Source organism: Carcharhinus amblyrhynchos, chromosome 3 (assembly GCF_965287045.1).
Source record: "Carcharhinus amblyrhynchos chromosome 3, sCarAmb.v2.hapA, whole genome shotgun sequence".
NCBI lineage: Eukaryota > Metazoa > Chordata > Chondrichthyes > Carcharhiniformes > Carcharhinidae > Carcharhinus > Carcharhinus amblyrhynchos.
The window spans coordinates 136,140,846-136,165,528 of record NC_137326.1 but is presented as its reverse complement, the minus strand read 5'-3'; the positions used below and the strand labels follow the sequence as shown (position 1 = coordinate 136,165,528).

The 24,683-nt window shown below is 41.6% G+C and overlaps 2 protein-coding genes across 2 annotated transcripts in view; both read left to right on the top strand.

The window, feature by feature from the left end:
- The window catches only part of LOC145341274 (IgGFc-binding protein-like), a 75,280-nt gene extending 66,781 nt beyond the window's left edge, over window positions 1–8,499 (top strand). Inside the window, exons 85-91 of the mRNA XM_080186199.1 lie at window positions 7–293; window positions 724–1,004; window positions 1,997–2,134; window positions 2,223–2,479; window positions 2,768–2,852; window positions 8,211–8,279; window positions 8,468–8,499. Coding sequence (XP_080042325.1) covers window positions 7–293; window positions 724–1,004; window positions 1,997–2,134; window positions 2,223–2,479; window positions 2,768–2,852; window positions 8,211–8,279; window positions 8,468–8,499 — 1,149 coding nt within the window. The remainder of the gene's footprint in view (window positions 1–6; window positions 294–723; window positions 1,005–1,996; window positions 2,135–2,222; window positions 2,480–2,767; window positions 2,853–8,210; window positions 8,280–8,467) is intronic.
- Window positions 8,500–10,021: 1,522 nt separating this feature from the next.
- The window catches only part of LOC145341162 (zonadhesin-like), a 72,169-nt gene continuing 57,507 nt past the window's right edge, over window positions 10,022–24,683 (top strand). The window contains exons 1-6 of the mRNA XM_080186075.1: window positions 10,022–10,541; window positions 11,346–11,523; window positions 14,175–14,283; window positions 17,743–17,837; window positions 19,363–19,539; window positions 24,477–24,679. Of these exons, the coding sequence (XP_080042201.1) occupies window positions 10,362–10,541; window positions 11,346–11,523; window positions 14,175–14,283; window positions 17,743–17,837; window positions 19,363–19,539; window positions 24,477–24,679 (942 nt within the window). The 5' untranslated portion in view covers window positions 10,022–10,361. The remainder of the gene's footprint in view (window positions 10,542–11,345; window positions 11,524–14,174; window positions 14,284–17,742; window positions 17,838–19,362; window positions 19,540–24,476; window positions 24,680–24,683) is intronic.

The window sequence follows — 24,683 nt, the reverse complement described above, 5'->3', positions numbered from 1 at the left end:
GTTTAGGTGAATGGGGTGAGGGTTGAGCTCCCTGTGAATCTCCACTCTTCAGTAAGAGTATCAATGGAGGGATCATTTGTCACGGTCCAGACAGACTTTGGTCTTCAGCTGAAGTTTAATGGCGATGCCGAACTGTTTGTCAAGGTGGATGAGAGATACAGAGGACAGCTGTGTGGCTTGTGTGGTACCTATACTGATGACCAGCTCGATGACTTCTTGAAGCCTGATGGAACTTTAGCCCTGGATTCCAATCAGTTTGGAAACAGCTGGAGAGTTCCTGATGATGACTGGCTGTGAGTATTTCCTGCACCGTATTGTGAATTAAGGTAAATGCAGTGTAACTCGCAAGACCTTTGCACAGAGTTGGGAGCTATGGCAGTAAGTAGAGTAAGCGGAGTAGTCGATTGATGTAAAAACAACTAATTTGCACGATGGCAAGTCCGGGATTTCCTGTAAGTGTCCACATGAGCATGTGCTGTTGGTCGTGTTCAATCACTGTGGTTTGCAGTGAATACTTGAAACCAATTTTCCAGTATTGTTATTGACATATATGACATTGAAATATCACAGAGGCATCATCGAAGAACATCATGCCTTTGGATGTATTGTGAGGGAACTATTTTGACAGCACCTATCCCTATCCATTGACGTTTGAGGATGATGAATTAAAATGAGAGCTTTCTTTCTTGAGGACAGAAATTATACTTGATTTTCCTTGCACAGGTGTAATGAAACCATTCTACCACCACCCACCTGTGAGCCATCATCAAATGAAGAGGCTGAGGAATACTGCAAAATTATTTTGGCAAACAGTGGCCCTTTCAAAGATTGTCACTGGTATATTCCTCCTCAGTTGTACTTTGAAAGTTGTGTGTATGACCACTGTGCTACTGGAGGAGATTCTGCGCTGCTGTGCAATGCTCTGGCATCATATGCTTCAGCCTGTGAAGCAGTTGGTGTTGTTCTGGGAGACTGGATGGAACAGAGTGGCTGTGTTGAGAAAAGTAAGTTTGATATCACGTATCTTGACTTGTTCTTTTCCACTATTGTATTTCTCAGGCTTCCTTTTAAAAAGCATTACATGGGTAAGATGGATACAGAGGGATATGGGCCAAATGCGGGAAATTGGAACTAGCTTAGGGGTTTGAACAAAAGGGCGGCATGGACAAGTTGGGCCGAAGTGCCTGTTTCCATGCTGTAAACCTCTGTGATTCTGTGACTCCTAATGAGTAATATGGATAAGTCACAATTTCCCTTCCAAACACATTCCCATTGTTAATAATTAGCTACGTCCATGAATAGTTGACTTATTCTGTTGATGTTGAGGTCATCACTTTTTACCATTCTTTTATATATATTCAGCACAGGTTCTTTTGAAATAGTAATTCTTAAATATTTGTTCATTTCTGGTCATCAATTGAAACGTGATCCCTGGAGTACGTTTGGGTGATGTTTCTGGAACATCATTAGGACGAGAACGGAGGATTCAGTCAATCTCGTGCTGAATGGTTGTAGTGTGGATCTGCAACAGAAAGGACTAATTCTTCTGGGCTACTGAGGCTACTTGTTAATTTTGCAGAGGCAGGGTAACTCATAAAAATGGAAGTCTATTTGACTATTCACATAATGCCCAATGAAAAGCTACCAAATCCTCCTAGCGCACTGTATTTGGTGATTGAATATACATGATTTCCAACACAGGAATCTCATCACCAAAGTGCAGTGGGCAGAGCCGCAACACCCAGTATGTCAGTTATAAGGAATGTAAGATGTTCTGCCTTTTCTTGCATGAATTGAATAATTCTGTCATTGATTTGCTCTGTCATATTGGCCTGGATATTCTTTGAAAGGAAGTGTGGAGAACTTTGAAACTGTTTCCAGTCGAGATGATTGTGATTCCTATGGAACTTCCTTGCGATGGTTTTACCTGTTTTGATTTCTGGTTAACGCTGCGGGTATTAAAGGTGCAAATAACTGTTGTGTATGAAACCCACAGGTTGTGCATTGGACTGTAATTTTGATGTTGGTCTGTGCAATTGGACTCAATCCAAAACAGATAATTTGGACTGGAAACGCATCAGTGGTTCGACACCGTCAAGTCACACAGGCCCGTCTTATGACCACACCACTGCAGGTAGGCAATGTGAGGTGCTTATCTTACCAGTAGGGCTTGGAAGAGCAGAAGATTTGTTTCTAACCAGTGAGCATAATTGTGTGTCCAGGTGGTTACTACATCTACATTGAAGGAAATGACGGCCGTGAAGGAGACAGAGCGCAACTGGTCAGTTCTCCATGCAAAATGACAGGAGCTCAGTGCTTGCGATTCTGGTACCACATGTATGGAGTGGCTCATAGCATGGCTTTGAAAGTTTACCAGGTTGAAGAAGGGATACCAGCACTAATGTGGTCAAAGACAGGAAATAAGGGAAACAAATGGATCGCAGGAGAAGTGGGCCTGCAGCTCTCAGGAAATTCTCAGGTAAACTATCTGAAAAATATTTGTGTGATTGTTTTTGGTGTTTGTTATGTGATGAACTCGGGCAATTTGCAACAACAGCCGGAAATCCAATAAAGATTCTATATCTTCAAATAAAGTTGAACTTGTTAATTTTAAATCAGAGGAGATAACTGTGGTTGTATCAAGAAAATAATGAATTGATTATTTACCCTGTTCCCCAGTGTTACTGAAAAGGAGATCTGAAATTGTTTTGTTTGACTTGCTGTTGCTATCTGCTGCGTGCTGATATTTTGATGCTTTCTCTTACAGATCCTCATTGAAGCAGTCCGGGGCAATGACTATCGCAGTGACATTGCTGTGGATGACATCTCCTTTCATACTGGATGTTGTGGAGGTTTGTAGACATGTCTAGTTTTCTGATATATGATATATATTGTGATTCATTGGGTATGTGACTTAAACATTGATGAAGATGAGATCTTAATGAATTGGAGCAGGAGCAGATTATGCTGCCCCTTGATCCAACTAGTCCATTAAATGTGATTGTGTCTGATCTTCTGCCTCCGCTCTACTTTCCAAGCTGCTCCACAGGTCCCTATATTCTCTGAGATTTCCAAAATCCTTTCATCCGTGATTGAAATGTGCTCAACGATTTCAAATTTATGGCATTTGTGAATGGAGAATCTGCAAGATTCACAATTCCAAGTATGAGAAAAATTCTTCTCATTACAATCTGTAAGTTTGACACCTTACCCTGAGATTGTGCTCCTGCGTTTGTGTTTTACCAGACAGAGAAAACAACCTCTCTCTGTCCAGCACTGGTCTTTGTTTTGGTATTTGGAACAAATAACAAAGAAAAGTATAGCACAGGATCAGGGAACCCTTTCCACAATGGGATTGGCCCTATGTTGTCAAAACCATCAGATTTAAATTTAATAGGTTTTTGGTATCTTCGTGCCTGGTTCAAATTGATTGGCTAAATTCAAAAGCCTGTTGTCTTGGAAAAACTGCTGCTTGGCCTTTTGATATTAATGTTTCAGTTTGGGTCTCTGTTTACTTGCTGTTTAAATCTTTAAGCATAGCAAAAGCACCATCTTTTAACAGGACCATGTTATGCTTTCTCCCCAAGCATTTTACAATTTTACAAATAATCTATACAACTTTGTAACAGCAGTTAGTGGTGTTCCGCAGGGAACAGTCAGGATACCCTGACTAAAACAAAAATCTACCCTTACTCTGTCAGTATCCCTGTATTCCTTACTTACTCGCATACCTATCACAATGCTGTCTTAAGTGTTGAGAATATGCCTGCTTCTACCACATCTTCTGGCAGTGCGGTCCAGGCACCCACTACTCTGTACGAAAAACATCCCCCACACATTTCCTTTAAACCCTCCCCCTAACACTTTGAACTTGTGACTCCTTGTAATTGACATTTTCTACCTTAGAAAATGACGCTGACTATCCACCATGTCTATGCCTCTCATAATTTTAATTCCTCTGTGAGGCCTCCCCTCAGCATCCATCTTTTCAGTGAAAGCAATCCTTTTTTATTCAAACTCTCCTTACAGCTAACACTCTCAAAGCCAGGCAGCATCTCCATAGAATTTGGAGGTTCTTTGCACTATCTCCAAAGCTTCCACATGCTTGTGGTAGTGTGTTCACCAGAACTGCACGCAATACTCCAAATGAGACTTAACCAAGGTTTTAAATAACTGCAACATGATTTCCCAACTCCTGTACTCAATACCCCAGCTAATGAAGGCAAACAAGCCATATACCTTCTTAATCACCATGGCCACTGTCGTTGACACTTTTAGGGAACTGTGAACCTGCACTCCCAGATCCTTCAAAGTTAATGTTCTTAAGGGTTCTGCCATTTGCAATATAATTCATACCTAAATTTAATTTGTCCGGATTAAACTCCATCAGCCGTTTTTGTGCCCAAGTCTCCAATCTATCTATATCCTGTTGTATCCTCTGACAATCCTTAGCACTATCAGCAACTCCACCAATCTTCGTGTCATCTGCAAACTTACTAATCAAAGCATCCACATTTTCCTCCAGATCATTTATATATACTACAAACAACAGACATCCCAGCACTGATCTCTGCGGAACACCACTAGCTGCTGTTACAAAGTTGTATAGATTATTTGTAAAATTGTAAAATGCTAGGGGAGAAAGCATAACATGGTCCTGTTAAAAGATGGCGCTTTTTCTGTGCTGAAAGACTTAAACAGCAAGTACACAGAGAAATAAATTGAAACATTAACATCAAAAGGCCAAGCAGCAGTTTTTCCAAGACAACAGACTTTTGAATTTAGCCAATCAATTTGAACCAGGCACTTAGATACCAAAAACCTATTAAGAACATAAGAACATAAGAAATAGGAGCAGGTGAAGGCCATCTAGCCCTTCGAGCCTGCCCCACCATTCAACAAGATCATGGCTGATCTGAAGTGGATCAGTTCCACTTTCCCACTTTCTCCCCATAACCCTTAATTCCCTCGTCTATCAAAAACCTATCTACCCGTGACTTAAATATATTTAGCGAGGTCGCCGCCACCACTTCAACGGGCAGAGAATTCCAGAGATTCACAACCCTTTGAGTGAAGAAGTTCCTCCTCAACTCCAATCTAAACTGCCCTTCCCTTATCTTGAGGCTGTGCACTCTAGTCCTGCTATCCTTTCTAAGTGGGAAGAATCTCTCTACCTCTACCCTATCCATCCCCTTCATTATCTTATACGTCTCTATAAGATCTCCCCTCATCCTTCTAAACTCCAACGAATACGGACCCAGTCTATTTAGTCTCTCTTCATAGTCCAACCCCCTCATCTCCGGTATCAGCCTAGTGAACCTCCTCTGCACTCCCTCTAAGGCCAATATATCCTTGTGCAAGTGCGGCGACCAAAACTGCACGCAGTACTCCAGCTGTGGCCTCACCATTACCCTGTACAGTTGCAGCAAGACCTCCCTACTTTTATCTTCTATCCCCCTCGCTGTAAACGCCAGCATTCCATAAGAACATAAGAACATAAGAAATAGGAGCAGGAGTAGGCCATCTGGCCCTTCGAGCCTGCCCCGCCATTCAATAAGATCATGGCTGATCTGTCGTGGCTCAGTTCCACTTTCCGGCCCTCTCCCCATAACCCTTAATCCCCTCTCTTATCAAAAACCCATCAACCCGCTTCTTGAAAATATTTAGCGAGGCAGCCTCCACCACTTCAACGGGTAGAGAATTCCAGAGATTCACCACCCTTTGAGTGAAGAAGTTCCTCCTCAACTCCGTTCTAAAACGCCCCCCCTTTATCTTGAGGCTGTGCCCCCTAGTCCTACTGTCTTTTTTGAGCGGGAAGAGTCTCTCCACCTCTATCCTATCCATCCCATTCATCATCTTATACGTCTCAATGAGATCTCCCCTCATTCTTCTAAACTCCAACGAGTACAAGCCTAGTTTATTCAGCCTCTCCTCATAGCTCAACCCCCTCAACTCCGGTATCAGCCTAGTAAACCTCCTCTGCACTCCCTCCAAGGCCAAAATATCTTTGCGCAGGTGCGGCGCCCAAAACTGCACACAGTACTCCAGCTGCGGCCTCACCAATGCCCTATACAGCTGCAGCAAGACCTCCCTACTTTTATATTCAATCCCCTTCGCTATGAAGGCCAGCATCCCATTCACCTTCCTGACCACCTGCTGCACCTGCAGGCTGGGTTTTTGCGACTCATGCACAAGGACCCCGAGGTCCCTCTGCACCGTCGCCTGCTGCAGTTTTTCGCCACGTATGTAATAGTCCTTCCTACCATTCTTCCTACCAAAGTGGACCACCTCACACTTGCCAACATTAAATTCCATTTGCCATTTCCTGGCCCATTCGCCCAGCCTTCTTGATCACCTGCTGCACCTGCAGACTGGGTTTTTGCGACTCGTGCACAAGGATGCCTCGGTCCCTCTGCACCATAGCATGCTGCAGCTTTTCGCCCTTTAAATAGTAATCCCTCCTACTATTATTTCTGCCAAAGTGGATAACCTCACACTCGCTAACATTATACTCCATCTGCCAGGTTCTCACCCACTCGCTTAGCCTATCCAGATCCCCCTGCAGACTTTCCACACCCTCCACGCAATTTGCTTTTCCACTCATCTTCGGGCCATCAGCAAATTTCGTCACCCTCAGATCAGCCCCCTCCTCCAGATCATCTATATAAGTGGTAAATAGCTGAGACCCCAGCACCGATCCCTGCGGCACTCCACATATTAAATTTAAATCTGATGGTTTTGACAACAGAGGACCAATCCTATTGTGGAAAATATTGATATGTCACCGTGGGTTTAAAGAAGTGGAACAGTGGAACAGTGGAACAAAGAAATAGAGCTACTGCCAGAGCTAATAGCTCTAGGCTTTGTTTTCAGCTCTGGAGAGACAGAGAGAGAGAAAAAAAAAATGCTGTCTCTCATAGCTTCATCTATGTCTCTGAGAAAGCACCATCTAGATAGCAAAGGTAACAAAGAAGACTAAATTCTATTCTTGTTAATGAGTGGGATTTGTATTTATTTGAATAGCATACCATTAGAATATTGTTTTATTTGGGAATAGTTAATAGTTTGAAGGGATTTATTCAGTTTGTTAATAGTTAAGTTAATTTGCTCACTGTTAGTTAGATAAATAAATTGTTACATGTTAATGTGAGTATCAGGGATTTATTTTGTATTTAATCACGAGAAATTGCTGAAGTTCACACATACTCTATTTACAGATTATAAGGCGACGTGCTCCTCTTCGGTTATTTCAGAGTTAGCTCTCAAAGAGCGGACCACTTCTGCTTTATATCACTACAGATCTCCATTCTGAAAAACACCCTTCCACCGTTCCTCTTTGCCTTCTATAACCAAGCCAGTTCTGTATCCATTCAGCCAGCCCAGCCTGAATCCCATGTGATTTTAGTTTTTGTACCAGTCTGCCATGTGCGACTTTGTCAAGCACCTTACTAAAGTCCATATAAATGACACCCACAGCCCTTCCCTCGTCAATGTTTTTTGCCACCTGTTCAAAAAACTTAATCAAGTTGGTGAGACATGACCTTCTTTGAACAAAAAGCTGCCTGTCACTAACAAATTTGTTTTCCTCCAAATGTGCATAATCCTGCATCTTCTCCAAAAGCTTCCCCACTACTGATGTCAGACTCACCGGCCAATAATTTGCTGGATTATCTCTGCTTCCTTTCTTAAACAAGGGAACAACATTGGCTATGGTCAAAGAGGATGTGAAGATATTTGTTAAAGCACCAGCTATTTCTCCCCTTGCCTCCCGCAGGGATACATCTCCTCTGGTCCTAGAGACTTGTCTATCTTAATGCAATTTAGGATATTCAATATTTCCTACTTTGATATAGTGACGTAGTCTCGATCATTCACATACCTATCTTTGACCTCAACATCCATGATGTCCTTCTCCTTGGTGAATACCAATGCAAAGTACTCATTAAGGATTTCACCCATTTCCACACATAACTTCCCTCCATTGTCCTTGAGTGAGCCTACTCTTTCTGTTGCTACCCTCCTGCTCCTAATATGTGCATAAAAAGCCTTGGGATTCTCCTTGACCCTGTTTGCTAAAGACAAACTGCTGTATGTCTCGTCATAATGTGTTGTCCTTTTTCATTTTCCACATTGGGTGAGTGTGCAAAGTTGACTTGATTTGTTTATAACTTGGAGATTCTTCTGACTTTTTAACCATGTTTTCTCTGCAGACATGTGTGATATAACAGCCACTATGAGCACTCCAACTACAACCAGCACCTTGACTCCTGACACAACAGGTAAATGAAAGCAGCCGACATGTGATGTGGGATATTGATTGTGCTATTATTCAAGTCTCATTTACTTTGAGTTGCTAGTAGATAATTAGAGATTGCTACTTTTTCACCTATCCTATATTTGTATTAACCATTTAATCAGTTTTGATCAATTGAGTCAAAATATCACAGATGTCATTTTTATTTTTTAGAAATGATGATGGGTCTTGTTACCAGAAATTAATTCTGACGTAGGCGGGATTGTAGTAGGGTTTCAGTATTCTACAATATCATTTACTTCAATTCTTATTGCAGTCTCATTAATGGTGGGTTGCAAGTTGAAATTTTAATGTTATTACTTTAGCCAAACAAATGATTATGTTAATTTCTGGAAAAACTGATTTTATTTAATCATTTATGTATCATGGTGGTTGGTCACTTGGGAATAATCCTTCAATTTCATATGCTTTGCACACATCTTGTTGGGATCAACTCGTTTTACTAAAAGTTGGTAAATAGTCTGAAGGTTACACTTTTAACTATCTTGCATATCTTGACATTGAGCATTGTCCTCACAATTTTCCCTGTTTGTTTCTACGGGTGGAATGTTCCCAAAAATGGCTAAATGTCTGGGTCTAACTGAAAAAGTCCATGTTTCTTTCTATTGACACAGAAAAATTTTCAGACCAGATCTTTTGGCATTTAATGCACAAAATCAGGGAACATGGTTAATGCCATCACTCTGATGGGGTGGAGCCTAATAGACCCAGCAAGGCAAGTTCTCGTGGGATCAGGGCACCATCTTTAAAGTTTTATAATCGGTTCTCCCAATCTCTCCATGGACAGCAAATAACATCTCTACAAGCGTTGGGGACCCCTTTCCTTCCACTGAAGTACTGGGGGCCACTCTCCCTTGCTGTCATTGGGACTCTACCAACTATCCCCCACCCTTGCAGCCATCAGTGCTCTCCCCTTTTATTCCCACAACATGTAAGGGAACCCATCCCCTTGATGGAGGGTTAGGTTACTCCACCTCAACCACTGAAGAGGGTTACGTTTCTGCCAGAGCGACCCCCCACCCCCCCCCCCTTCATGTGCCTCCTGGCACTACCTGTGTGCCAGGGGGCAGTGTCCAGTCTTAGACTTCAAACCCAGGACCATAATGTATCTCTGAGCACCCCGTATGGTCATTATGACTGGTTTTTATTTGTGAAGACCTGTCGTGATTCGTGCTGGCATGATGTCACGTGCCAGAGAGGCAACACTATTGTGTAAAGCTGTTTAATAGTATAAAAATTTATTTAAAATCATGCAAGTTAAGTTCATGCCATTTCTGGCGGGACACAGGGAAAATCTGAAACCAAGATCTGTAATATTCACTTGACCTCACGTGATTTGGCATCCACAATGGGATTTACACCTGCAGCAAACAGGGCTGCTAGATCTCACCCCGTGTTTATTCTTCTCTGTGTTATGAGCTCAGCAAATGAAAATGTTGAATGCATGACCAAACCAAATTAACAGTCTTGACATTGGTCACCAATAAAAGTTAAAGAACTATAATTAATAATTCTAAATATTAATATTTGAGAAATGCATTTCTATGCCTCCGTCTTTGATAGGGAACCATTATGTTCGTAGCATGGTCTTCCTTCAATGGCTTCACTGGATAAGACCAGAAGCACTCAACTTTGACTAAAATTGTTGCATGTGTGTTTAAGTTGCCAACATTCATCACTGAGGTTCATATATAAAGAGTAACTGTTTGGCCCAGATATTATGGAGTACTCCTGCCAGCGGGAATTTACCATAACAGTGAGTCAAAGTCTTCAAGAAATGTATAAGGGAGTATAAAGGAGCAAAGTAATGGAAAAAAGAATATTCCACAAGACAGTTTTGTGAATGGTTTGTTTCTTTCCAATCATAAACTGCTGATATATCCTATGGGCCAAAAAGTGTCGATTGCAAATTATAAATGATGACAGCTACTTAACAGAATGGTAAATAACTCCAATTAACTGGCTGATTTTCTGTGAAGGTCGTGGTATATGCAGTGCTTCTGGAGATCCACACTACAATACTTACGACACACGTGTTCACCACTTCATGGGAACATGCACGTATGTATTGTCCAAATTATGCAGTGACTCTTCAGTGCCCCCTTACTTTGAAGTATCAACTACCAATGAACACAGAGGTACCAACACCAAAGTATCCTGGGTGAAGTCTGTACATGTGCTTGTCCACAACAACACCCTTTCAATCATGAAAAATCATAAAGTTCTGGTATGTGAGTTTACCCTGTATTATCTTTGTTTCTTCACAGATCGGTGCAGGGTCTGCCTTCGATCTTGTTCAGCGATGCAATGAAACAATGTGCTAGTAGAGTCAGAATTTGCATTTTTTGTTGTATCTCTGGGCTAGTGTTGTGAAGAGGGCTGGAGGAGACAGGAAAGCAGATATAAAGCAGTTGTATTAATTTAAGATGCTAACCATCATAATCTTCTCATAGCTGGAATATGAAACCATGTTTAACCTTAAAAAAGTAAATAGCATTGCATTTGTTTTGGGGGCCACTTTAATTGATTTAGAGTAAGGTTCATGGAAACAAGTTGGGAAACACAATGCGACAATGAATGATTTATTTGCACAGTTTATTGCATATTAATTCCAATATTCCATTTTAAATTGCAGTATTTCTGCACCAGATCTGATGAAGTACATGACAGAATGATGATATAATCAGGGCGTTCCAGTGATCCAACAAGTTCAGTTCAAGTACCTGCCATTGCCAGGAAGGCATGATATCAGTTTTATATCCAAAGCAACTCATTTTATTAAATACAAAATGTTCATAGTTTAAGGAATCTAGGTTGTGCACTACGAAGTATAAAGAAAATAAATAAATTGTATAATAAATACTTAACAAAATCCTGGATAACATTTTCTAGAAATGATAATCTAATTGCTGATCTAAGTTTGAGATTAAATTGCTTGTGTGATGATAGTTGATTCTTTGATTTAATTGTATGAATGAGGCATATTGACTTGTTATTTATGTAAACAGTAAGTATATTTTTCTCTCCTTAGCTGAATGGAAATAGAGTAAACCTGCCCATATCAGTTAAAAATCTCTTGGTAGTGCGGATGAGTGGTGCCTATGTTTTACTGGAGACTGATTTTGGCCTGATGGTGAGGTTTGATGGCATCCACCATGTTGATGTGTCTGTACCATCTACGTATGCTGGGCTGCTCTGCGGCATGTGTGGTAGGTCCTGAAGACATAGCGAGTAAATCTTTAACACAAGTGTGTATTTATATTTATTTTTAAATGTTTTCAAAATAGTAGCTTTTCATTCCTAGGACAGAATTTTCTTGTCCAGCCTGCCCTGAGAATTGTAGTGGCTGGGGGACAAGCATGGAAAGGTTCATTGACCTTGGGTGAGATTTTCCAGTCTTGGGGTGAGCACAGATGGAAAATCCTGCCCCTAATGTATAATGACAGCTGTTCATCATAGGCATATATTAAACCATAAATATGGTTTAATATATGCATGATGTGGGAATGCCGGCGTTGGACTGGCGTAAACATGGTAAAAAGTCTGACAACACCAGGTTTTAGTCCAACCGATTTATTTGATAATACTCACAAGCTTTCGAGGGAACTGCCTCTTCGTCAGGTGAATGGAGAGTTCTAGCCAACCTCACTTACTGTACTGTCTGGAGACAATACACCAATAACCTGTGATCAGTGCTCCTTCCACTCACATTGTCAGCCACTTCAGGTCTTGAACAGCAGGTTAGGTGTAAGGATTCGCATTTTAATCAGTAATCTCTAAACTGTCTGTGCTTTATATGCTCTGTCTGAGGCCAGAACTCTCCATTCACCTGACGAAGAGGCAGTCCCCTCGAAAGCTTGTGAGTATTATCAAATAAATCAGTTGGACTAAAACCTGGTGTTGTCAGACTTTTTAATATATGCATCCAGGAGAGGTGATGGCCTAGTGGTATTATCGCTAGGCTATTAATCCAGAAACTCAACTGATATTCTGGGGCCCCGGGTTTGAATCCCACCACATTAGATGCTGGAATTTGAATTCAATAAAAAATTTCCAGAATTAAGAATCTACTGATGACCATGAAACCATTGTCAATTGTTGGAAAAACCCATCTGGTTCATTAATGTCCTTTAGGGAAAGCAATCTGCTATTCCTACCTGGTCTGACCTACATGTGACTCAGAGCCACAGCAATATGGTTGACTCTCAACTGCTCTCAGGCAACGAGGGATGGGCAATAAATGCTGGCCAGCCAGTGATGCCCATGTCTGACAAATGACAAAAGAAAAAAAATGAGACAGCATGTAGTTAGCACTGTTGCCACCGTGATCTGTCTAGAAACCTGGATTCTGATCTTCGGTGACTGTTTGTGTGGAGTTTCCACATTTTCCCTGTGTCTGCGTGGTTTCCTCCCACAATCCAAAGATGTGGATGTTAGTTGGATTATGATGTGGATATGCCGGCGTTGGACTGGGGTAAACACAGTAAAAAGTCTGACAACTCCAGGTTTAAGTCCAACCGATTTATTTCAGGTGACGAAGGGACTAACCCCGAAAGCTTGTGAGTTTACTGTCAATTAAATCGGTTGGACTTAAACCTGGTGTTGTCAGACTTTTTACTGTGGTTAGTTGGATTAGCCATGGGAAATGTGGGGTTATGGAGATAGAGTAGGGGAGAGGGCCGAGATAATACACCATGCCAGCGAGTTAGTGCAGACTCAATGGGCTGAATAGTTTCGTTTGCACTAAAGGATTTCTGTGATTCTATTTAGGGATATTGTGCAGGGTAATAACATAAGTCATTTGTGGAATCAAGAAATTGTATCATACACAAGGAGGTCATTCAATCTATTGAACCTTTTCCATTTTGTCCTTGGACATGAATTACAAATTTCAGCATGCAGGTACAGCAAGTAGTTTGGAGGGCAAATGGAATGTTGATTTTTATTCCAAGAGGGATGGAGTGGAAAAGTAGGAATGTCTTGCTTGAACTGTACTGCATGAACACATCTAGAGAACCGTGTGTAGTCTTTTCCATCTCCCTAAAAACTGATCACACATTTCCATTCCTCTGTTGTTTCATAGGAGCTTAAGAAATAGGAGCTGGGTAGACCATTTAGCCCTTTGCGTCTTTCTGTCATTCAGTAAAATCATATCATGGCTTATCTTCTACCTCAGCATCACCTTCTTACATTATCCCGATATCCCTAAATTCTCTTAATATCAAACCTTATTTGACTATTCAATGACAGAGTGTCTACAACCCTCTGGGATCCCCATACCTTTTTTTAAATTTTTAAATTCTCATGTTTGAAAATCCATTTTCCCTTTAAAAGTTTTTACAACCCCTGGCTCCTGCTTTCATTATTGTTTCTGGTGGGGCATTTCAACTTTCAGTGTGAAAAAGGTATTTCCTAACCTTTTCTGCCAGCAGTGGGAGCATTCCTCATCTGAAGGTTGCAGATTTAAAGCTTACTCCAGAGACTTGAGTAAATAACAGAGTCCTGACACTTCAATGTTGCAGTGAGAGAGTGCAGCATTTTTAGAAGTGGCATTTTTTGATAGCTGTTAAAACAAGAGCCTACCTGCCCTCTCAGGAATATAAAAGATACCATTGCACTATTTGAAAAACAGCAAAGGAGTTCTTTAATTCCTACTCACTATTTATCTCTCAACCAACATTGTTAACACATATTAGCTGGTCATTTAGTTTATTGTTTGTGGGACTTTGCCCTTGTGGAACAAAAGCTATTTTTGGCATTGTAAAAGTGCCAAAATTGCAGTATGGCAGCATCAAAAAAAAACAAGCAAGTGGTAAAAAAATGTAGAAATTCTGATCCTGTGTCTTTTTGTGTGATTTAGGTAACTACAATGGTGACCCTGGTGATGATATTATTATGCCTAATGGCAGCCTTGCAACAGATTCTAATAAACTAGGGGAAAGTTGGCTAGTACCTAATGGAGTAATTGAGTAAGTACACACAACTTAAATATTTAAATACAAATAACAATTTTTAAAAAATCTTGAGAAGTGGGTGCGCTGGCAAGACATTTGTTGCCCACCCCATTGAGAAGATGCTTAGTACTGGTTGAGAGAATGAATGCTCTGTTGCTGAACAACAATCCTGCCAGAAATGTCATGGGGTAGTTTCCAGACAAAATAAAACCAAGCACAATTAGGAAGATTCCTTTAAGAGATTAACATGCTGATCATCATATTCTAGCCTCATCAGACAGCAGTAAATTGCATCTTCATAACTCCTTCAGCATTAAAAAGCATCCAGTTTACAGAGGAATGAGGAAAACCAATGTCAACCCAAAGATAGAGAGATTAGGAGGGGATGCAATAGATCGGTCCCGCTTTCACATCCTCCTGGACCATGGTTCCACAGAACTTCAAGTTACTTTTTCCAGGACTCTCATTCACCTCATTTATTCTGGAGTTCATGGTGCCTCAGCTTCCCCCCGCCCTCATAGATTCCCAGCCTCAAACAATTTGCAACTACCTCTTTTCCAAAATCCAAAATGAGTCCAGGCAGACTCATTGCTTCAGCTTGTTCCTATCATACTGAACTTATTTCTTCCTACCTTGAATCTAGTTTTATTCCCCTTGTGCAGTCTCTCCCTATCCACATCCATGGCTCTTCTGATGCCCTATGACATTTCAACAATTTCCTGGTCTTTAGCATCTTTTCTTCATTGTGGACATCCAATCCCCCATCCCTCTATCTCCCACTGGGACAATCTGAGGGTTCTCCACTTCTTCCTTGAATGGAGGCCATTCCCCATCCACCACCAGCCTCCTCCACCTGGCTGACCTTTTTCTTTCATTTAACATTTTTCCTCCGAATAAAAGGTGTTGCTCTGGCTGTCTGCATGGTTTTTAACATCATCTGCCTTTTTTTCCAGGATATGTTAAACATTCCTTTTACCAATCCTATCCTCAGATCCCCTCCCCCAATTTGTTTTACTTGTATATTGATATATTGGTGTCATGTCCTGTTCTCACCTGAACTGGAAAACTTTGCCAATTTTGTTTTCAGTTTCCACTCATTTGTGAGTTTCATCCATCTTTGACTCTTCCCTTTCCCTTCTCAACTTCTCTGTCTCTATTTCTAGAAATAAGCTTTCAAATAATACTTACTACAAGCCTACTGACTCATGCAGCTTTCTCAACTAAACTTCTCATACGTTTACTGTAAGAACTCTAATCCATTCTCCCATTTCTCTGTCTCCATCACAGATGTTATAATGATGCAATCTTCCACAACAGTGCATCTAACATGTATGTCCTTTTCCTAAACGGAGCATTTCCCCCATCTCGGTTACCATGGCCCTCAATTGCATCTGACCCATTTCCTACACTTCTGCTCTCACTGGAATCACAATAGGATTTTCTTGTCCTCACCTTCCAACCTACCAGACTCTACAACGAAAGGATCATTCTCTGGCATTACCATCACTTCCAGCATGTTGCCACTACCAAACATATCTTCCTCTCTCTTCCCAGCATTCTGTAAGGACCTTCTTTCTCTGAAAAAACCTGGTCCACCTTCAAACACCCACAAAGCCTTCCAATGGCACCTTCCCATCCAATCGCAGGAGTCATAAAACTTGCCTTTTACTTCCTCTCTCCTCACTGTCCAAGGCCCCAAAGGGAAGCACAGAGTGATACAAGGGCTGAGTGCTACACTATCAATTGGGTACAGGTGGGAATTCAGTGCAGAAGGGGAAAGAGGTGCTGTTTTTTATATCTTTTTTTCAGCCTCCTGTGGCTGGTGAGTGTTTTTCCTTTGTCTGCAAGCTAGGAGAGTTGTCACTACTTCAGCAGGAAAATGAATAACAAATTGACTAAGTAAGATTAGACAGACATGGTAGGACTCATGACATGCTGTGACAGTAACATGTGGGAGTTTGTGGAATACATTGCAATCCTGGACAATTGTATCTGAGGTGAATATCTGTGGCTTCAGCAACTTTGGTTCACTTCAGACATCATGGCGCATCAGGAAGGGGGAGAGTTATTTGAACACTGTTCCAGAAGGCATAACTCTCAGATTAGGTAGAATTTTCGGGTTAGACAATGGTCAGGGCCTGGAGGTTGTGACTGCGAGTCAGGTAGATATGGGGACTCAGCATACATGATGATGGAAATTCAGGCTTTGACAAACAAGTATGAACAACTTGCTTACTGTCTGTGTGGATGAAGAGAAAACCTGCAGGCTGGATGAGCGATCTGACCATGACTTCACTAAATTGGTCCCTGCAATGAGGGTTTTTAAAAATTCTTTCATGGGATGTGGGCCATGCTGGCTAAGCCAGCATTTATTGCTCTTGGAAAGGTGCTGGTGAACTGCTTTCTTGAACTGCTGCAGTGCATGTGGTGTAGTTACACCCATTGTGCTGTTAGCAAGAGAGTTCCAGGATTTTGACCCAGGGACAGTAAAATAACAATGATATAGTTCTATGGTATATAGTCTACTGCTGCTCCCATTTCTTGCATTCTTGTGTTCTACTACCAGTGATATACTTTCAATTCTACATACGGTATTTGCTGTTCACATTGCAGTCACCTCTACTTTAGTGGTGTTCTGCAAAGCAATCATCCAAACACCATTTGGTCTCCCTAAAGTAGAGGTGTAATTTAATTTAATTTAAGGCTTTTCGGGACTGTTTTGCCGTTGCCATTGCCATTGTGTAAGGACCTGAACAGTGCACAAATGGGACTCATGGCGCAGGATAATATATGAGCAACAGAGGTTTATACAATTTGGAGTTTATGGAGGAATAAGAATGAAAGGATAATATAGGGAGTATTGCTATTATTAAGCCTGAAGGTGACAAAGGATTGTTTGTTTCAGCAGCAGACGGGCTTGAGAACAAAGAGAACAGTACAGCATAGGAACAGTTCGGCCCTCCAAGTCTGTGCCAATCACGGTGCCCCAATTAAACTAAAAAAAATCTTCTGCCCTTACATGGTCCGTATGCCTCTATCCCTTCCCTATTCATGTACCCATCCAGATGCCTCTTAAATGTTGCTGATGTGCCTGCTTCCATCACCTCCTCTGGCAATGCATTCCAAGCACCCACAACTCTCTGCATGAAAAACTTCCCCTGCATATCTCCCTTAAACTTTCCCCCTCTCACCTTGAACTTGTGCCCCCTTGCAATTGACACTTCCACCCTGGGAAAAAGCCTCTAACCATCCACCCTGTCTATGCCTCTCATAATTTTGTAGACCTCTATCTGATCTCCCCTCAGTGCCCGACTTACCAGTAAAGGTGAAAATAGGTAACGTTAAAGAGATGCAAATAGGTGCAATGACTCTGGAACTGGAAAGATAGTTTGGGTTTGGACAAGGCAGCTGGGCAATGTGTCTATGATTTCATATTTCTCAATCTACTTGTTTCACTCTTCTTTTCAAATACAGATGCAGTCATGGTGTGAGTAACTTTAAATGTGATCCAAGTATAAAGGAGAATGCAGAGAAAGATACTGCTTGTGGAATAATTACAGATTTAACAGGTACAAATATTCTGGAGACTGTGATGTAGTGTTAATCTTCTTGGACAAGTAATCCAGAGGCCCAGGCCATTATTTGGGGGACACGGGTTCAAACTGCACATTTAAATCCAATTGATCAATAAAAAAGCATGGAATTGAAAACTAATCTCGGTAATGGCGACCATGAAACTATCTGGTTCACTAATGCCTTTTTGAGAAGGAAATCTGCTGCCCTTACCTGGTCTGGCCTACGTGTGATTCTAGACCCACAACAAGGTGTTTGACTCTTAACTGCCCTCTGAAATGGCCCTAGTAAACCACTCAATTTAAGTGTAATTAGAGATGAGCAAGAAATGCTGGCCTCACCAGCGACACCCACATCCCTTGAAGGAATGAAGAAAATCAGTCTCACTTTAAAGAAAAGCAAAATGAAAGCAAACTGCTTCCCACAATGTTTTCGAACTAAGTACCATGCCACTGAACCCATATCTATTGGTAAGTAGTTTTCCTTAGATGAGCGTGCCACTCCTTGACTGTTTATTGACTTTCAATGTGAACATTTAATTTATTATAGAATCCTACTCAATCCTGAGTGTGGCAACATTTATTGTTTGAGCTGTCCATCTTATCACTGAAAGAGATAAGAGACAATTTCATGGTGGAAAAAAATAGGAGGAAGTAACTTAAAAATAAGTTACAACCTGGTATCGGAGTTCAAATGGTTTATATGCTGAATAATGCAAGTGGAATTTAATTGAGGGATTGGGATAATTTTATGTACCGTCTTGGATATCTGGCATCTAGTTACTGACAGGAATCTGTAGGAATCAAATTGTTTGCACTCAGAAAATGGCTTCTCAGGAGTAAATTGTAGTCTCCAATCTAATCCAGAAGTTGTGATGGTTTGTCTATGGAATTATATTACAGGCTGGAAGCCTAAGGCACTATTTGAAGAAATAAATAATTTGCACTTGTGTAACTCATTACTCCATCCAAAAGATTTCACAATCAACAACTTATTTACTTTGTGTTGTAATCTGACACCCAAATATTTACCTCAAATTATCCCTTTTAGTCTGACCAGTGTTGTAGGAAATATTCAAATACTGATTACAGGCTTTAGTATAATGGATGAGATTGAAGATTCAAATCATAAAACAATTCTTTGCTTCAAATTATTGTAAGGCACAAGGACATTGTGTAGCGTATTACAAGGCCACTCACTGCCTGATTGGATGTAGAGATGCCGCATTGGACTGGGGTGGGCACAGTAGTAAGCCTCACAACATCAGGTTAAGGTCCAACAGGTTTATTTGGAATCACAGGCTTTCGGAGCACTGTTCCTTCATCAGGAGACTCACCAGATGAAGGAGCAGTGCTCCAAAAGCTCGTGATTCTAAATAAACCTGTTGGACTTTAACCTGATGTTGTGAGGCTTATTACTATTGTCTGGGAAAGTGTTTGGAAATGGCATGTTTAAATTAGAAATATTTATTTTTCTGTCAGGATATAATTTATTTCTTGTATTTTTTCTGGCTATACCTAGGTTTATACAAAGAATGCCATGTCAAAGTTCCACCCAAGAATTACTTTGAGAACTGTGTTTATGACATGTGTATGAGTGGAGGACAGTCCACCACACTTTGCTTTGCCCTGCAGACCTACGCTGACTTGTGCGCTCAAGCAGGAGTTTGTCTAGAGTGGAGAAATAATTCATTTTGTCGTAAGTTTTGTTTTGCAATTCACTGCCCAGTTATGCACCGCCCACAAAAAGCAGGAAAAATCAATCTCAATTACTGTACCATCAACATACTCTCAATTGTCAGCCAAGTGATGCAAGGAGTAATTGCTAATACTATCATGCAGCATTTATTCACCAGCGACCTTTTTATCACTGCTCAATCATGGTCCTGGACCTCAGTTGCAGCCTTCATCCAAACATGAATAAAGAGATGAACTCGAGAGGTGAGGTGAGAGTCACTGCCTCTTGACACAATGGTGTCATTGGTCAGAGTGTGGCATCAAGGAGATCTAGTAAATTTAAATAAATAGAAATCTTGGGAAAACTCCGCTGGTTGGAGTCATATCTAGCACAAAGGAAGGCGGTTTTTGAAAACCAATTATATCTGCTCCAGGCAGCATGGTGGCACACTGGTTAGCACTGCTGCCTCACAGCACCAGGGACCCAGGTTCGATTCTCGGTTTGGGTCACTGTTTGTGCAGAGTCTGCACGTTCTCCCCATGTCTGTGGGTTTCCTTTAGGTCCTCTGGTTTCCTCCCACAGTCCAAAGATGTGTGGGTTCAGTGGATTGGCCATGCTAAATTACCCTTTAGTGACAGGGGGACTAGCTAGGATAAGTTTATGGAGTTATGGAGATAGGGCTTGGGCTGGGATTGTGGCTGGTGCAGACTTAATGGGCTGAATGGTCTCCATCTGCACTGTAGGATTCTATGATTTATGATTGCTACAGGTGTTCCTCAGGAATGTATCCTAGACCCAAATATCTTCAGCTGCCTTGTCAATGATCTTCCCTCTACCATAGATGTCCAGTCCCATTCACAATTCCTCAGGTACAGAAACAGTCGGTGCCTGCGTTCATAAAGAACTGGACAACATCTAGATGTGATTTGATAAGTGGCAAGCAACATTTGCATAACACAAGTGCAATGTACACCTCCAACAAGAGACAATCTATTCATTCCCTTTGACATTCAATTACATTACCATCACTGAATTCCCCCCCTCCCCCACCAACCCATTAACATCGTGGAAGTTATCATTGACCATAAACTTAACTTTTTGAGGAGGTGATGGCTTAGTGGTGTTATCACTGGACTAATAATCCAAAAACTCAGCTAATGTTCCAGGGACCCAGGTTCGAATCCCACCACAGTAGATGGTGGAATTTGAATTCAATAAAAAAAGTCTGGAATAAAGTATCTACTGATGACCATAAACCATTGTTGATTGTTGGGAAAATCCATCTTATTCACGAATGTCCTTTAGGGAAGCAAATCCACCATTCCATCAGGTCTGCCCAACATGTGACTTCAGAGCCACAGAAATGTTGTTGATTCTCAACTGTCTTCAGGCAACGAGGAATGGGCAATAAATGCCAAACATCCAACAGCGCGTATGTCCTATGACTGAATAAAAAAAAATCTCCAGGACCACAACAATGTGATTGATTCTTAACTACCTTTGGGAAACTAGGGATGAGTGATAAATGCTGGCCAGCCAGCCAGCGACGCTCATGTCCCACGAATGAATAACCTGACCAGTCATATAAAAATAGGCTACAAGGTAAAGTCAGAGAATGGGCATTCTATGATGAATGACTCATTTCTTGACAACCCAAGGTTGTTTGCCCTTCTACTAGGCAAAAGTCGGGAACGTGATCCTTCACTGCAGAGCTTTCAAACCTCATTAATGGACGGCACAATTGCACGATGGTTAGCATGCTGCCTCACAGCATCAGGGACCTGGGTTTGATTCTGGCCTCGGGTCACTGCCTGCGTTTATTTCCTCCAGGTGCTCCGGTTTCCTCCCACACTTCAAACATGTGCAGGTTAGGTTGATTGGCTATGATAAATTGCCCCTTAGTGTCAGGAGGACTAGGGGATTGGTGGGATTGTTGTTGGTGGAGGCTCAATGGGCCAAATGGTCTCCTTCTGCACTGTGGATTCAATGATTCTATAACTTCCACCATGTAGAAGGACAGAGGCAGCGAGTGAAACACCACACAGAAACATCTAGCATCTCTAGATTCCTTTACATAGCAGTTCCCTTTCTGACTTGAGCCTAGGTTGTCACTCCATCACTGTCGCTGGATGAAAATCTGGGACTTCCTACCTTACAGCACAGCTGGATGTACCTTCACCACATGGACTGCAGTGGTTGAAACAGTCCCTTCATCCCATCTTTTAAGATCAGCTTAGACTGGGCAAGACATGCTAGCTTCCCCAGGAATGCCGACCTGCTATGAATTAATTTTTAAAGAGGGACTTGTGGAATAAGTATTCGGGAGCTGCTGGGGCAACACCCTTCTACTTTAGTAACCAGGTTCTTTTTGATTTTCACCAGCCGAGAAAGCTGATCAGAAACTGTTTAGTAGTTTACAGGCTGCAGAGATTGGGCAGCCTAGATATCACCTGGCTGGCGCCTATTAGGGCTCCATTGGATGTCCAGCAGCAGGGTTGAAGTGTTTATATCAGAAGTTTTACCTGTAAGACTATTAAAGTAACTTTGCGATAATATATAAGCCAAGAGATCTTTACTAACATTAACCATTGAGTTTTTTGAGTCGGTTTCCCAGTTTAACATAGTCACAGGCTACAGCTGAATTGAACAGACTGTTGGGAATTAGTTCATTCCTCCCAGTTTCTGCCAGATGGAGGAAGATAAAATCCCCTCTAATTTTGCAAAGAATTGTGCTATTGATAAATTTAAATTAATGCCATTATTACATTTTCAAAAATTAACTCATAAATACAGTCCCCTGCCATCATCATCCCCTCTTATCACATTATGAGGGACATAGATAGAGTAGATGGGAAGGAAATTTACCTCTCAGTAGAGAGATCAATAACTAGGAGGCACAGATTTATGGTAAGGGGCAGGAGATTTCAAGGGGATGTGAAAAAAATCTTTTTCACCCAGTGGGCGTTTGGGAATCTGTAACTCACTGCCTGAAGGATAGTAGAGGCGGGAACTTTCACAACATTTAAAAAGCATTTAGATGGTCACTTGAAATGCTATAGCAAACAAAACTGTGGGAAAAGTGCAGTAAAATAGCACTAGAATGGATAAGCGCTTGATGGCCAGCACAGAAATAAGAACATAAGAACATAAGAAATAGGAGCAGGAGTAGGCCATCTAGCCCTTCGAGCCTGCCCTGCCATTCAATAAGATCATGGCTGATCTGTTGTGGCTCAGTTCCACTTTCCCGCCCTCTCCCCATAACCCTTAATCCCCTCTCTTATCAAGAACCCATCAACCCGCTTCTTAAAAATATTTAGCGAGGCAGCCTCCACCACTTCAACGGGCAGAGAATTCCAGAGATTCACCACCCTTTGAGTGAAGAAGTTCCTCCTCAACTCCGTTCTAAACCGCCTCCCCTTTATCTTGAGGCTGTGCTGGAAATGATATGCTGGAAAACTCTGACTTCATGACTCCAACTGTACTCTCCCTAAGTGGCAAAGAACAAAGAAAATTACAGCACAGGAACAGGCCCTTTGGCCCTCCAAGCCTGCACTGACCATGCTGCCTGACTTAACTAAAACCCCCTACGCTTCCGGGGACCATATCCCTCTATTCCCATCTCATTCATGTACTTGTCAAGACACCCCTTAAAATCATTACCGTATCCGCTCCCCTGGCAACGAGTTCCAGTCACCCACCATTCTGTGTGTAAAAAAATCTGCCTTGTACATCTCTTTAAAACTTGCCCCTCACACCTTAAACCTATGCCCCCTAGTAATTGATTCTTCCACCTTGGGAAAAAGCTTCCAACTATCCACTCTGTCCATGCCTCTCACAATCTTGTAGACTTCTATCAGATCTCCCCTCAACCTCCGTCTCTCCAGTGAGAACAAGCCAAGTTTCTCCCACATCTCCTCATAGCTAATGTCCTCCATACCAGGCACCAGGCAACATCCTGGTAAGTCTTCTCTGTACCTTCTCCAAAGTCTTCACATCCCTCTGGTAGTGTGGCGATCAGAATTGATTACTATATTCCAAGTGCGGCCTCACTAAGGCCCTATAAAGTGTCAACATGACTTGCCAATTTTTAACTCGTTACCCCGGCACATGAAGGCAAACATGCTGTATGCCTTCTTGACTACCTTCTTCACCTGCATTGCCACTTTCGGCGACCTGTATACCTGTAACCCAGACCCCTTTGCCTATCAATACTCCTAAAGGTTCTGCCATTTACTGTATATTTCCTATCTGTATTAGACCTTCCAAAATGTGTTACCTCACATTTGTCTGGATTAAACTCCATCTGCCATCTCTCCACCCAAGTCTCCAACTGATCTATATCCTGCTGTATCCTCTGAAAGTCCTCATAGCTATCCGCAAATCCACCAACTTTTGAGTCTTCTGCAAATTTACTAATCAATCCAGTTACATTTTCCTCCAAATCATTTATATATATTACAAACAGCAAAGGTCCCAGCACCGATCCCTGAGGAACACCACTTATCACAGCCCTCCATTCAGAAACACACTCTTTCACTGCTACCCTTCCAGAACTTTACTTAAATTGGCCATTCCTCATGTGTGAGCATATGGACCTATACTGGATTAAGAGCATTCAGGCCAATTATAACTCTGCCATTGATTGTTTGGCTGAGATCACAATCTGGGATTGAACTACAAATTTTCTTGGTGTGTTGTATCAGTACATGGTACATTTATATAAAGAATTGTAAGTAACTCTAATCTAATAAAAATCACAAGTCATGATTTCCTTTGAGACATTTTGACATAGGATGTTGAGACTGTAGGTAGTGTGATACATTCTGTTGTCATGTAGTTTATGTAAGATGAACCATGCCTATGAAATACCAGCTTGTTTTCCTTACACCCACTGAAATGATATATAAGCTGGCAACAGAATAATGTGACTTACCTGTATACTTGTCTATTTTCTTCAGCCATATCCTGCCCTAGTGGTAGTCACTATGAGAGGTGTGGTACTAGTTGTCCCGCAACTTGTACAGATCCATTGGCACCTGACAATTGTCTTCTACCAACTGTTGAAGGATGCTTTTGTGACCCTGGATATGTTCTGAGTATGGACAAATGTGTTCCAAGCAATCAGTGTGGCTGTGTGGATGAGAACAACAAATACTTTCAGGTAA